Raw genomic sequence first — 14,912 nt, 5'->3', positions numbered from 1 at the left:
ACAGTTCATTTATCCAGCAGAATTAGGCCACTGTGGTTCCTTCCAGGTGTTTTGGACTGCAATTCTCATCAGCCCCAGCCAGCATAGACTATGGTGAGGTATGATGGGAGTTGTGTGGCGAGTTCCCGCCTCCCACCAGCAGAAATAAAGACACGTGACACAGATATTTAAGGTTAATGGGCAAAATTAGGCCACAACTTTATTGGTTACAGGTAAAGAGCGGTATCGGCTTAGGCATTGGTCCTATCAGACTATCCGGTTTCAGCCTGCTTGCTTGAAGACTGGGAAGGGTTAACACCAGCAGAGGGAGCCCTGCTGATGCACATCAACTAGGGACTCCCCCGGGGTCACCGCTCGGGGGTGCGCTTTAGACCCTGGCCTCCATAGGCTTTGGACGAGGCCACGTCCCCCGGAATCCTTTACCGGACTACCCTTCAATATTTGGGGGAGGTGATGGCGCTCCTCCCCCACAACAGATCTGCATAACAATACCCCTACCAATACCTAACCCCCAAAACCAAGTGAATTGTGACGATTAACTACGAGGTACGCGAAAAACCAAATGGCCGGTGCCAATTTGCCAAGTAGAAAAAATTCCTACCAGGCCCTTTAACGGCGACCAACCGAGGTCCATAGCAAGGTCAAAAGGGAACCTAAAGGGCGGGCGGGTGGGAAAACCTTACCAGCTGCGGAGACCCAAAGAGGGAGATCCCGGGGCTGCACCTGCCTTAAATGAGGCAAGCCACGCCCCTGAGCCAGCTGATTGGCTGGCTCGGGAGATGACGCTGCCCGAGGATTCCCCTGTTCGTGTGGGGCTGGAAGCCAGCCCCGCGCGTGTGTTGGGGGCATGAAGCCCGCAACACCACCTCTTCCTAACGTCAGAAGTGGCTTTGTAGTCCAGCAGCATATGAAGGGCACCGGGTTGGCTATGCTTCAGTCAGTGGATTTAATGGAATTCTGTAGTTTTTGCTAAACTTTGTCAGTGAAGCACGTAAATTAAAGTGTAAAAGTTCAAAAGTTCTCTGTTTAATTTTAAAGCCCACTCTCAGCCAAATCAGTTAAGTGGGCCTGTCATTGCTTTAAGGTGATTAGTTTTGCACAGCAGTGTGGGAGACCCAGGGTTAATGCCTGATCTCCGTTTAGTAATCCTTGGACCAATAAATCCTGGGATTGTTACAGAGTGGTAGACTCACCCTTGGACTGAGGGAAGGCTTCATATCTTTCAGCAACAGTCATTATGACTAATTAAAGGGTTGGTGTTGACAAACCTTCTTAATCAACAGAAGGGAGGTGCCTGTTAGTGTGGGGTCTTAAAGATAGGAGCATGGCACTGATTATGGGAAACCTAATGGCAGTGAATAGCAAAAGTGTGCTAATGTTTTGGAGGGCATACAATGTGGATAAAGTGACAAACAATATGAGCCCCTCATAGCTCTCTTTTACCACACTCCATTCAAAGAATCTTTCATGTGGCAGGATCTTCAGCCCTGGAAAGATCTGTCTACACAGATTTATTGATGCATCAAGGCCATTTAATAGGGTTCACTAATAGAGCAACGTACACCCCTTCTGCAAAATCCCTGTAGAAAAATGTCCCCAATGTCATGAGGCATGTGACTGCCTGTGACTAGCTTCTGTATAAAATTCTCTTGCAAAAGCCAGTGGACTGGGTTCAGCTATAATGTTCGATAGAAGTAAAGATAAATAACAGTGCTTTGAAGTCAGAATTAAAGAATGGGACCCATGAACGAAAATACTGTCACCCAATAAAGACGAGGAAAGCTTTGGATTAAAACTTTTAAGGCAACGAGCTGCTGTTGAAACAACTCTGAAAATAAAGACATAAAGAATTTGGTTTCTCTAGTAGAATTTGAAGAGCCTTTATTCTATTTGGCAATTGGCATTGCTGGAGGTAGGTTTAACTGTGTAGGAGATAAACAATGTTTCTGAATGAGGTATGATATTTAAGAGATTGGTCAAATGCACAATGCTCTGCAGTTACAGGCAAAGTAAAATGGAACAAGCAGATCGAAGGCCACAGCCCATTTTACTGCTAATGGGATTAACAGCAAGAAAAAACTACCCATGCAAAGGCTAAGATAAACATCAGACCAGTATTTCAGCTCCAGTCCATTTAATTAGTGTTTCTGCTTCATAAAAATAATGGTTTTCTCCACTTACATAAATGCATTGCTCTGATTTAGAATCCTGGCTTCTCTCTCAAGAACATTTCAGATAAAACCATTGTGAAGAATGTAGAAGGAAAGCATGCAGAAGAGTATAGAAAGTGTGGGTCTAATTGCCTTACACTTAAAGTTTCCCTTAGTTTTATAGGAGCCATTTTTAATCCCATATTTCTTTCATGCTTTCCTATTAACAAAATGTAACCAAGCTTCAACCCTATTCCCCACCCCAGCTGAAGCTCTGAAACTCTAAAACGCCAGGTCTTTTGAAGATTGTAGCAGCTATTATTACAGTCCTGTTCAGACTTACCTTACATGCATCCTACTAGCTCAGGAAAGTACACATTCTGCCTCCATACAACCCAACCCTAACCTGATTTCTTGACGCCTGTAATTGCCATTTTTATGGACAAGCATCTTAATGCACCAACTATGACTTACTATTTTGCTTCTGCGCTGTGCTGCTAAACTGTAGGGAAACTGTGGTTGGGCCAACACGGTTTTACTATGTGAATCAGAACGCCAACTGATGCCCAAATAAACTATGGCTGACACATAGTGTGCTGGTGCATGCTGCTGAAATCGTGGGTGTTTTGTTCCTCCTCCTCTGCTGCTGCTGTAGATGGTCTCTAGGACCAGGCACAAATCCAAGCATCATCAATGGCAAAGGAATATCACTGCCGGCTTTCCCCACTTTGGGGGCATGTTGAGCATTCCCCGTGGTTTTCATGCTGTAGTAGCTGGAGCCTTCAGCTACACCAGGTTGAAGGTTGGTCGAAGAATGTGTTCATGAAGCATTTCACCTGCACTGTCTACAACACCACATATACGTGCCACTGTCTCTGGAGCAGCTAGCAGCTGTTACAATATTGTCAAGATTAATCCCATTAGCCCCTAATGACCAGCTGTCCCCAATGATTATCCTGCCCTGGGCTCATAAGGTTTTACTACTGTTGCTTCATTTAGACAATGATTTAGAAACACAATAGGAAACGTTGGAACAAAAAACTGTGCTTTAAAAATAAATCTGAAATAAAAATCTTCAAGTGAATTAAAATAGTAATAGTTAATGAACTATGGCAAAGATTAAGGGGAAACAATGCTATCGTAGTTATAGGTCTAGAGGTTCTGCAGCTCTGCAGTTGCAGGTACCCTTTGTTTGCAAAGCTTGAACCAGAAATAAGAAGTGAATGACAACATCTGAATTCCCCCAGTGATCTGAACATGGGGAGCTGTATTTAAAGAAATTTTAAACTCGTTGGTGAGAGCAGATCCTACACTGTGAGATCTTCCATTTGGTCAATCACATTTCCTTGTGGTGCTGAGAGAAATAGGAGTGAGTGCATGCACAAGCACTTTCCCCCAGACACTTCCTAGGATTCTTCTGGGTAGGGTCAGCCCTACCATTAGGCAGAGTGCGGTCGCTGCCTCGGGCAGCTGATTTTGAGCATTGTGAAATTTTGCCGTTCGTTAGTTAGCAAATCACTACTCAGTTGCCATTTGCTGCTCTGTCACAGACAGTGAAATGTCTTGGGTTGGTTTTGGTTCTGGGGAAGAAGCAAATAATGGACTTCATAGATTGCTTGCAGTCTTGGGAAAACTGGCGGATGATTCAAGAGCTCAGTGGCAAAGAAGGACGAAGATGGATGTTTCACAAAGCAACAAATGAAAGCAAATTTAAGTGACACAATGAACAGCCGAGAAAGGAATAGATGGCCCTTTAGATTAGGCATAGCCGACCTTTGGCCCTCCAGATGTTTTGGCCTACAACTCCCATGATCCCTAGCTAACAGGACCAGTGGTCAGGGATGATGGGAATTGTAGTCCAATACATCTGGAGGCAGGAAGGTTGCCTATGCCTGCTTTAGATGATGATGGACCACAACTCCCAAAGATCTCTGATCATAGGCCATGGTGATTGAGGCTGATGGAAGCTGGAGTCCATCTGCCACCGTTGCTGATGTACAGCCTAACTGCTTCCTCTGATGCATTAGAGTAAAGCATCTTTCCCCTTGCAGAGTACCCAACGTGTGATCAGCTATCGTGTTCCAATGGAGCATGCTTTAATGCAAGCCAACGCTGTGATGGCAATGTGGACTGCAGAGACGCCTCTGATGAAATCAACTGCAGTAAGTACTGCGTATGCACACCATGGAGGATTCAACTGGTGTGCTTGATCATAATAACCAAAATGCTGGCATTTCTTTCTAGGCCACGTTCATGTGTTTTTCCTTCTTTTCAGCTCGTGGATGCTCCAATGCCCAGTTTCAGTGTGGAAATGGAGAATGTATCCCCCGAGCCTTTGTTTGTGACCACGATGATGATTGTGGAGACAGGAGCGATGAAAACTCTTGCAGTACGTCAATCGTCACCTGGGCTTCTTTCACTACTTTACAGCTCAGAGATAGGGAACTTGTGGCTCGTCAATTGCTGTTGGACCACAACTCCCATCATCCTTGGCCATTCTGAGTGGGGCTGATGGGAATTTGAGTTCAACAGCATCTGGAGGGCCACAGCTTCCCCATACCTGACCTAGAGGCTGAGCTTGAATTAAGGATGAAATGTACTGTTTAGAATATTGGACAGCGTACCTGTGAGTTTTACCGCAGTGGAGCAGGTTCACTCAAACCTGGACCATTTCAAACGTGTGTGTGCGCGTGTGCGCGCGCATGTACACTGAAGATTATTGATGCCCCGCTACTGAAATCCCTAGATGGGACATATCTCTGTCAACATAGCCAAGCTCAGTAACATGGGACAAAAATTCTTCCTACTTGTTGTTTTACGGTAGGTTAGAAATACTGGGGATGTTCTCCACTCTGTGCTCTTGGAGGTAGATTCTTTGAAGGAAGATTTGTTTGGGGGCTGGAATAGAAGGCACCTCTGCTTCTTTCCTAAAGACAGTCTTTCTCCTGCCTTTGTAATGTGTGGTTGTGGGTCCCCTCCTGGTCTGCTGTGCTCTACTGCTTTCATCCAGTTCAGCTGTCCGTGCTCCTGCTTGCAGGCCTGGTAGAAAAGAAAGAAGTTAAGAAGGCGGCAGAAGCATTGTGCACCAAACCTTGGTGGTCTGAGCTTGCTCCAGCAAGTTTTATTTCCATGTACATATATCTAGAGTCCAGAGAGGTAGTGTGAAAAGTTTGGCATATGGGGAATTGTTTATTATTATTTTTTGCTGTTCTCTTCCTCAGCATATGCAACTTGTAAAGGGAATTTCTACACTTGCCCAAGTGGTCGCTGTATTCATCAGAGCTGGATATGTGATGGAGATGATGACTGTGAAGATAATGAAGATGAAATAGGATGCGGTAAGCAATGAAACAAACTGACTTCAAAAGTAGTGACATTTGCAAATATGACTTTCCTGCCCCTTCTGGGTGATGATTTATACGAATGCAGGTAGAAGATAACTTGCCATATTTTTTCACCCCCTTTTACAATGTCCATTTTTAAAGCAATATGTAGCTTTTGTTACCAAGTTCAGTCCAGAACATTAGACTATGACGTATCAATCCTCAACTGCACATTGGCGCTCAAGATGTAATATCAGAGGTTTTGTTTAAACTCAGGGTGCTTTAGTGGGACAATGTGGTAAGTGATGAAATCATAATATACACCTAAAGGACAAGATCCTTAAAAAAAATCTATCTGCCACAAAACGCATAATACATGCCAGAAATGTCTAATTCCTAGTTAGAAAGATATGTATGTGGAACCCAAGACATATTTGTCCAAATGGTGTGACCACAGGCTGTCCTAAAGCAGAAGAACATGAGGCCCTATATGCCATCCCAGTTACTTATACCTTGTTCAACTTGACAGATGTTTCTGAAATCAGTAAGAGTTCCACTATTACACACACATTCTCAGTCTTTTTAAAATTCAGCCTGTATTCTGCCATACTGTCCCCCGCCCCCTGCAGAAACAGAAGCCACTTCATCCATTTGATTTGTTAGATTTGTACTTAGAGCATTTTAAGTTTATGTTTCAACATACAATGTGTGATTATGAGTGATAACGATTTGCAAACATGGAATATCTTACAAGCGGGCATATCAAGGAGCTGTGATTGGAGGCAAACCCAGGTTCATTTCTACATAATGTGTGAATTGGTCTCTGGAAATAATAGAAAAGTTTGTTTTCTTAAGTACCATGAAGCTGAAAGAGAGAGGCAGAAAGAAGTAAAAGACTGGCTGATGGAGGCTTTTCTAGTTATGCTGCAGCTCAGATAGCTAATGACAACCCCACCCCTCAAAATAACAAATGCTTCTTCAAACCTGAAATACTATTTGATATTGTGTAATGATTCTCTCTTCTGTTCCTTAGAGAGCGGGCATCGAGAATGCTACCCTGGTGAATGGGCCTGCCCTCTGTCAGGACAGTGTATTCCAATTGGCAAAGTCTGCGATGGGACTCCGGACTGTCCAGGCAGAGAAGATGAAACAAACATAACTGCAGGCAGACACTGCAGTGAGTAAATAGCACATGCAAAAGTGTATGGAAGGATCAGTCTTGCCATCTAGGCAACTATGGTTCATCTCTGAGAACCTAGTATTGGAAAGAAGAAAAGGGAGCAAGACTTTGTTTAACTTGCATTCACAAAGTCTGGGACACTATTCCTGATTTTTTGCAATTCTTCTTCCACATAAAAGTTGGCTCAATAATTTTAAGTTATGATTTGTCTACAGAGATCAGTGGCGGTCCCCTAAGATGAATGCTTACCTGGAATCATCCAACACATAACTACTGGGGTGCGATTCCTAAGCTTGAATTGCACACTAGTAGTTATGTGTTTGACAGGGCCTGTGAGCATAGCTGTTGGATGAGCTCATGGTGCAAAATGGCCACATTTCCCAAGTGATGTCTTTGCATTGTGCACACATTGGCTTATAGTTAAGGTTCCCCATTTGTTCCCTGTTTGCTGAAACAGATATTGTGTGTGTGTTTGTGTGTGTGACAAAATACCTGTACGATTCAATTTGCAGAACCAAGTGGCTCATACTGTGTCTTAAGGGCGATGTTCAAAATGACTTTGTTTTTGGCAGACATATCTCGCTGTGCGGCGTTGAGCTGCCAGTACCGCTGTCACTCTTCCCCTTCTGGAGGAACATGCTATTGTCCTGCAGGATACATAATCAGCAGCAATGACAGCCGCACCTGCATTGGTAAGTGAAGAATGTTGAGATATTGATTGTCCTTCTATTAACTTCCTCCCCACAATTGTCATGGATGTTAAGAACTTTCAGTCTTCTAAAGCTATTGCTACTACCCATTTTTTATTTTGTTACAGAGTCTCATGGGTTCAGCTTTTGTAACCCATTGATTGATTACCTGATAGCAATCAGTTTCATGCATTTTAACTTCAAACTTGCCTGTTTTATAACCATTACTTGACACATCTCAGCAAAACTTTGCTTAACACCCCTATTAATGTGGAACCTGTTGAGATGTTTATAATGCTTTCCAAGTTATTCATAGTTTTGTTGATGGGAATGTAAGAACACCAGTGACCATCTGATTGCATGATATTTCTTCATAATCTATAGAAATGTTTTCCAGAAACATACAGGTACACAAGCTGTGTCAGATGTCGCGAAGCATGAATGATTTAAATCATTTTATTCCCAATAAAGACCATTTTGACAAGTATCAATGGGGTGGTTGAGCTTGCATTTTGCCAAATAGTAGATCAATGCATTTCTGGTGGTGTGAATTTCTGTTGGACAGGGATACTGTGTTAGTACTGGAGCTGTGCCCCATATCTGAACAGGTATTCGTGGGACTTTAATGTGGGGCTTCGAATGCAGCAGAAGAAAAATGGTAGCTTGCTTTCCAGTGTATGGCACAGCCCGTGCTTTTCTACTTGCCTTTTTCGCTTGTTGTGTTACTCTTGTCTTCAGTTATATATATGCTGATGCCCCAGTGAAAGCAGTGGGCTTTCTGCATGCGTGACAAGGCAGAGTATTACAGTGTGTGATGCTTAAAGGTGTAAGTTAGAACAATAAGGTCGTGTAATCCTCTCCATTACCTTTTGACCTAGTTCTCTTAAGGTGCATATTGACAGTACCACTTCAGACTATGGATGGCGGAAGGAGGGTTTCTCAGACAGCTGAATGTTCTTCCATCATTCAGAAAACTAGCTAGCAGAGAAGAAGGCGTTCAGTCCAGTCTTCTTCCTGTCAGCCTATTTTTTCTATGTGTGGATAATTTTGTTTGTTTGAAGGAGTATGCAAATTTGGGAGCTTCCCTGTCTAAAGTGGTACAAGCCCATCCTCCCTGAGGACTAGACCTTTGTCTGTTGGTTTATTCTTCATTCTGCCTTACTCAGACTGCAAACGAAAAGCCATTCACCTGCAAAGTAATCCAATTTCAGTTGTCCTTACAGTTTCTGAGATGGAGGAGTTTAATCTTCTAATGCTGAAAGCCGAGTCCAAATTAGTGTCAATAATCTGATTCTTGCTTGCTCCTGTTATAAATGTTGTGACATGAGAGAATAAGAGGCACGTCTGGCTTCAAGGTGATTTCTGAAATGTCAGAAGACAAAACTTAGATGATTTGCTTCATTGTTAAGATTGTAGTGCAGCTGAAAAACCCCTAATAAAAACACGCAATTGTTTTTTAAAAAATTGGTTAGACCTATCCCTTCTGCTAAAGCATGGTTTTGTGAAATCTCTTGTAGCTACTGGCATTGCGGTCCCCATCATTTTAAGAAAGGCGGTTTTCACAAATCACAGAGCAAGTTAACTTACCTCTGATTTAATTTAGAGTTGCTGTGAGTTTTTATTGTAAAATAAGTGCTTGGGATTGGTTTGAATAAGCATTTGAGCATATAAATTGATATATCTCTTTTTCATTTTGATCAGGGTAGACTGAGCACTGAGGAGTTGAGATTGGCAAAAGGACACCCAGTTTGTTTCATGGCTGGGCAGCAAAAGCCAGTGTTTGAACTTGAAACTTGAAACCTGGGTTCAAACCCAATGTCCCACCTGTTACATTACATGCTGCCTCATATAGTTACTCTGTGTCATCTTTATTAAATGGCAGCCCACATTTTAGCCAAGGCAGCGGTTTTCCAAAGATGGGCATCAGTCTGGGGTGAGTTTAAGGAGAATGGAAACTTAATGCAACCACATAGAGGAGCTGGGTGTTGTGGTTGCTGCTGCTGCTGCTGTGTCCTGTGGACCCCTTACTCAAAATACTCTCAGAAGTCTTGGGTATTTTTCTGGAAAATATGGAAGAGGCATGTGTTTAGAACATCTAATCTGATGGGCATCTTTCTGTTAGTAAGCAAGCATGTGCATCTGTGTAAGATAGGACTCCTGCAAATAGGCAGAAATAAAGTGATGAATTCTGTGGGCAGAATGTGCTTGGCAATGTCTGCAATCTTGTCTGTGTCACAGACTTTGACGACTGCAAGACGTGGGGCATTTGTGACCAAGTATGCGAAGACCGCGTTGGCCACCATCGGTGTCACTGCGCAGAAGGTTACGTCTTGGAGCATCACCGCCACTGCCGAGCCAATACCTCATGTAAGCCAGTAGCTCTGGGAGCTGATCTTTCTCCCTTGAGCGATGCTTTGAAAGCTAACATTATTTTGTCATCTCACAGGTGCTTGAAAGGAAAGCCGATTATATGCTTGTGATAAATGGAATGCCCTTGAGTGTAATGCAAGGATGCTTAAAGTTTTGCAAGGCCTCCCAGCACTTTGCTGTCACTGCCTGCACCATTTATTTACCTATTACCTAGTTGCTGAAAGTCCAGGCAGCAAGTCCCTCCAGCATCCTTCACCAAGTAGTGAAAACAAAGACATGCCCCGCCCCCCACCATGAAGGATTTCTAAGTCCCATTGATTTAGATGGGAGAGGTTTAAACAAGACCATAGCTCAGTGGCCGAACTAATAATAATAATAATAATAATAATAATAATAATAATAATAATTTATTATTTATACCCCGCCCATCTGGCTGGGCCTCCCCAGCCACTCTGGGCGGCTTCCATAGAAACCAAAAATACAGTAAAATATCACACGTTAAAAACTTCCCTGAACAGGGCTGCCTTAAGATGTCTTCTGAATGTCAGGTAGTTGTTTATCGCTTTGACATCTGCTGGAAGGGCGTTCCAGAGGGCGGGCGCCACTACCGAGAAGGCCCTCTGCCTGGTTCCCTGTAGCTTTGCTTCTCGCAATGAGGGAACCTCCAGAAGGCCCTCGGCGCTGGACCTCAGCGTCCGGGCAGAACGATGGGGGTGGAGACGCTCCTTCAGGTATACTGGACCGAGGCCGTTTAGGGCTTTAAAGGTCAGCACCAACACTTTGAATTGTGCTCGGAAACGTACTGGGAGCCAATGTAGGTCTTTCAAGTGTTATATGGTCTCGGCGGCCACCCCCAGGCACCAGTCTAGCTGCCGCATTCTGGATTAGTTGTAGTTTCCGAGTCACCTTCAAAGGTAGCCCCACGCAGAGTGCATTGCAGTAGTCCAAGCGGGAGATAACCAGAGCATGCACCACTCTGGCGAGACAGTCTGCAGGCAGATAGGGTCTCAGCCTACGTACCAGATGGAGCTGGTAAACAGCTGCCCTGGACACAGATTTGACCTGTGCCTCCATGGACAGCTGTGAGTCCAAAATGACTCCCAGGCTGCGCACCTGGTCCTTCAGGGGCACAGTTACCCCATTCAGGACCAGGGAATCCTCCACACCTGCCCGCCTCCTGTCCCCCAAAAACAGTACTTCTGTCTTGTCAGGATTCAACCTCAATCTGTTAGCCGCCATCCATCCTCCAACCGCCTCCAGACACTCACACAGGACCTTCACCGCCTTCACTGGTTCTGATTTAAAAGAGAGGTAGAGCTGGGTATCATCCGCATACTGATGAACACCCAGCCCAAACCTGATGATCTCTCCCAGCGGCTTCATGTAAATGTTGAAAAGCATGGGGGAGAGGACAGAACCCTGAGGCACCCCACAAGTGAGAACCCAGGGGTCTGAACACTCATCCCCCACCACCACTTTCTGAACACGGCCCAGGAGGAAGGAGCGGAACCACTGTATGACAGTGCCCCCAGCTCCCAGCCCCTCAAGACGGTCCAGAAGGATGTTATGGTCGATGGTATCAAACGCCACTGAGAGATCCAGCAGAACTAGGAAACAGCTCTCACCTTTGTCCCTAGCCCGCCGGAGATCATCAACCAGTGCGACCAAGGCAGTTTCAGTCCCATGATGAGGCCTGAATCCCGACTGCAAGGGATGGTTTGCATGCAGAAGGTTCCACATTCCATTATTATATCTCCAGAAAGAAATTCCAGCCTGAGTTAGATGGACCAGTTGTCCGGCTCAGTATGTGGCAGCTTTCTTAAATGTGCATTTATCTCCACAACAGAAATAGGTGATGCTTAAAAGTGCTTTAAATTGGGCAGGTGCTTTAAATTAGCCAGAGAATGAGACCCAGTTTACATGTTAAACCAGTTATGTGACTTCTCCCACAATGTGTAACCATATGGGCACTTCTGCAATATAGTTAGTTACCTGCATGAATTGGTGGTGGTGGGATTAGGTCTTGGTTGTATCTTGACCTAAGAAACAATAGAAAATGAAAAATGTTCGGAACAGGGCTATGATACAAACCGCATGAATACCTGTTCATACAAGCAGATAACTGTATAGACCATTATCTAGATAATCTGGGAATCATGACCCTCTGTTTCATGTGTAAATTGGGCCTTAATATTGGGGTTGCCATAGAGAACCAGATTCTAGAAAATGTATAGAATAGGTATGCCCATAAGGTAATATTTTATAGGCTGGTGGTACACCCAGTTGTCACAGTTAACCGTTGGTCGTTACGCACCCTTTCTGTAATTTTCTAGCTAATGCCCAGCTGCACAAGAAATGGCACATTAATGCCATCTGTTCTTTCAGCTGGAGTTGCCTCAGTTATTTTTTCTAATGGCCGTGATTTGCTGGTTGGAGATGTTCATGGACGCAGTTTTCAGACTCTAGTCCGATCCCGGAACCGTGGAGTCGCCGTCGGTGTGGACTTTCATTTTCAGCTGCGTAGAGTATTTTGGACAGATACAGTGCAAGATAAGGTAGGTTGAAATGTCGAGCAAAATGGCATTTTTGGAGCAGAGGGATCCAAGAGCAGGATGTGTTGATAACTTTTCATTTCTCGGAACAGATGCAGGGCCCTCCTTTGTTTCCCAACAAAAACGAACTTTGAGATGGTTTTATGATAATGACCACACTTGCAAGCTATGCTCTTACATGTGATTTATCAAACAAAGCACACTATTATGCTATGGTACTATCTTGAGCAACTCTTAATATGATTGGAAATGGAGTCCAAAAACCTAATTAAGAGAAATAGTAGACATTCTTTCAAAACTGAGTGTATTTTTTCCTTTGCAATTTCTTGAAACTTGATCATTTAAAATGTGAAAGTACTGTGTTCTCTGAGGAGATAAAAATCAAATATTCCTAAAGTATATTACAGATAATTGAGCTCTAGGTAAGAAATATTGACAGTGTGTTGTGCTATGGGCCAATATTTTATTCCATTGCTTTTATGCATTGCTTATATTAAGTTCATATAATCCAAAAGGTGTATTCAGCTTCAAATCCAAATGGTTCAAGAGTAATTACTTTAAAAAGATAGGGAATATGAGTTAAGAAGAACAAGTTGCTTTTTCTCTTGCCTTGCAAATGCTCTTAAAAATATTCTGCTGTCTAGTTACTAAAAAAACAAACAAAAAAACCTATATTTGGGAGCAGGAAGGATTTGTCTCTCAGAACAAATTGTTAGTAGTGATGTGGAGAACATCTGCCTTCATCTGTAGCCTGTTCTCTGCATCCCCTAGATCAAGGGCTCGCAATCTGTGGTCCACAAACTTCACTCAGATGGTCCATGACATGTCTGTGCATTTGTGGTTGAAGATGGGAGATGGCACATCCATCACATTCAGTCTTCATATTGATTTTTAATTGTATTTTTCTTCTTTTGTTTTTTATATCGTGTTGTATTTTATTCTGTTCTTGTACTGAATTCTATGGAATTCAAATTGCTTTACAATAAAATAAAATACAGTATATAAGAAATAAAAGAAACATACAGTGAAATACAGTGAAAACCACACAGCATCTAATACAGCACATTACAATTGCTGCAACAGGCAGAAAAATAATTTAAGGGACTCAACAAATTTCAAGTGGTCTGTGCAGACAAAAGTTTGATTGCTGATTCTAGACCTGTATTCAGAGTGGGCTCTAAATGTCCAAAGACCTCACCATTGTAATTCAAACTTTACTTTCAGGTTTTTTCAGTTGGCATTGATGGCTCAGAAATCCATGAAGTTTTAAATGTTTCAGTCGACACACCTGAAAACCTAGCTGTGGACTGGATTAACAACAAGCTCTATATAGTAGAAACCAGTGTCAACAGAATTGATATGGTAAATTTGGATGGAACTAATCGAGTAACTCTTATTGCTGAAAGCTTGGGAAACCCTAGAGGAATAGCTGTCGATCCTACTGTTGGGTAAGTTATAATGTTGAATTAAACAGAATCCCTTCTGTTTGTAAACTGTATAAAGTTTTTGAAATATCATGGACTGTGGAATAAATAGGAACGGATGATGGTATAGAGCTTTCAGCTCTGTGTTCTCTTCCTCTTGCAGAATTGCATTATTTTGCTTTACATTCCTTTGTTCACTGCTGTAACAACTGTGTAGCAGTACAAGAGTCGTGATAGGAACATTTTGCTGAATCCAAGAGAAGAGGAAGAAATATGGTGCAACTCACTGTCTGTGGCAGGAGATGGCAGGCACCTTCTTAGTGCAGTGGTACCTCTGGTTACGTACTTAATTCATTCCGGAGGTCCGTTCTTAACCTGAAACTGTTCTTAACCTGAGATACCACTTTAGCTAATGGGGCCTCCCACTGCTGCCGTGCCGCTGGAGCACGATTTCTGTTCTCATCCTGAAGCAAAGTTCTTAACCCGAGGTACTTTTTCTAGGTTAACGGAGTCTGTAACCTGAAACGGATGTAACCCAAGGTACCACTGTACTTGCTGCAGAATCAGTGCATGGGAAAGATGGGTGTGAACATAAAAATGGAGATAGTGATAATTAGTTATCTCTCATATCAACATGCAGACCATGCATTCAAAGAACATGGCTTCCCTGAAAGAATCATGGGGACCATAGTTTACCCTTCACAGAGATACAATTCCCACCACTCATGGAGAAACTAAAGTTCCCAGGATTCTTTGGAGGAAGCCATGAACTTCACAGGTATGGTATGTATGTGACCTTACTTAGAAATGTCTTCTTACAAAGAGATTTAGTATAACTATACATATGTTGATGAGAAAGACAACTTAGTTGATATCTCGCTTGCTCAGGTTTAGAAGATATATCCATCTGACAGACGCATCTTTAAAGTTCTGTTGCTTTAGGCAATCCACATTAATCAACTGGTTGTAAGTAGATTGGGGCCTTGGTCTCTGCTGTAGTTAGGCCACTGTATACACTATATCAGCTTGCATAAGATGCTGAGAATCGTCTTCTCATTGCAATGGTTCTGCATGGGACAGAGGGCATTACTGGGGAGCTCCTCCATGCAGTTTGAGGGACTGACGTAGTAAGAATTTGCATTTCTTGGTGGCTGGTGTAACACATACACTGACCCTAGTTCCTCATGTGTCCTATCCTGGCCAGTGAGCAGAATGGCTGGTCTG

At 43.2% G+C, this 14,912-nt stretch overlaps 1 protein-coding gene across 1 annotated transcript in view; it reads left to right on the top strand.

Moving 5' to 3' along the window:
- Window positions 1-14,912, top strand: part of LRP2 (LDL receptor related protein 2) — a 143,630-nt gene that overhangs the window by 36,226 nt on the left and 92,492 nt on the right. The window contains exons 5-12 of the mRNA XM_081848899.1: window positions 4,202-4,312; window positions 4,426-4,539; window positions 5,372-5,488; window positions 6,507-6,650; window positions 7,226-7,345; window positions 9,581-9,709; window positions 12,098-12,267; window positions 13,489-13,712. Coding sequence (XP_081705025.1) covers window positions 4,202-4,312; window positions 4,426-4,539; window positions 5,372-5,488; window positions 6,507-6,650; window positions 7,226-7,345; window positions 9,581-9,709; window positions 12,098-12,267; window positions 13,489-13,712 — 1,129 coding nt within the window. The remainder of the gene's footprint in view (window positions 1-4,201; window positions 4,313-4,425; window positions 4,540-5,371; window positions 5,489-6,506; window positions 6,651-7,225; window positions 7,346-9,580; window positions 9,710-12,097; window positions 12,268-13,488; window positions 13,713-14,912) is intronic.

Source organism: Podarcis erhardii (genome assembly GCF_964252035.2).
Source record: "Podarcis erhardii genome assembly, chromosome: 1".
NCBI classification, from domain to species: domain Eukaryota; kingdom Metazoa; phylum Chordata; class Lepidosauria; order Squamata; family Lacertidae; genus Podarcis; species Podarcis erhardii.
Note: the sequence above shows the minus strand (reverse complement) of the source record. Positions and strands in the feature narration are given on the sequence as shown.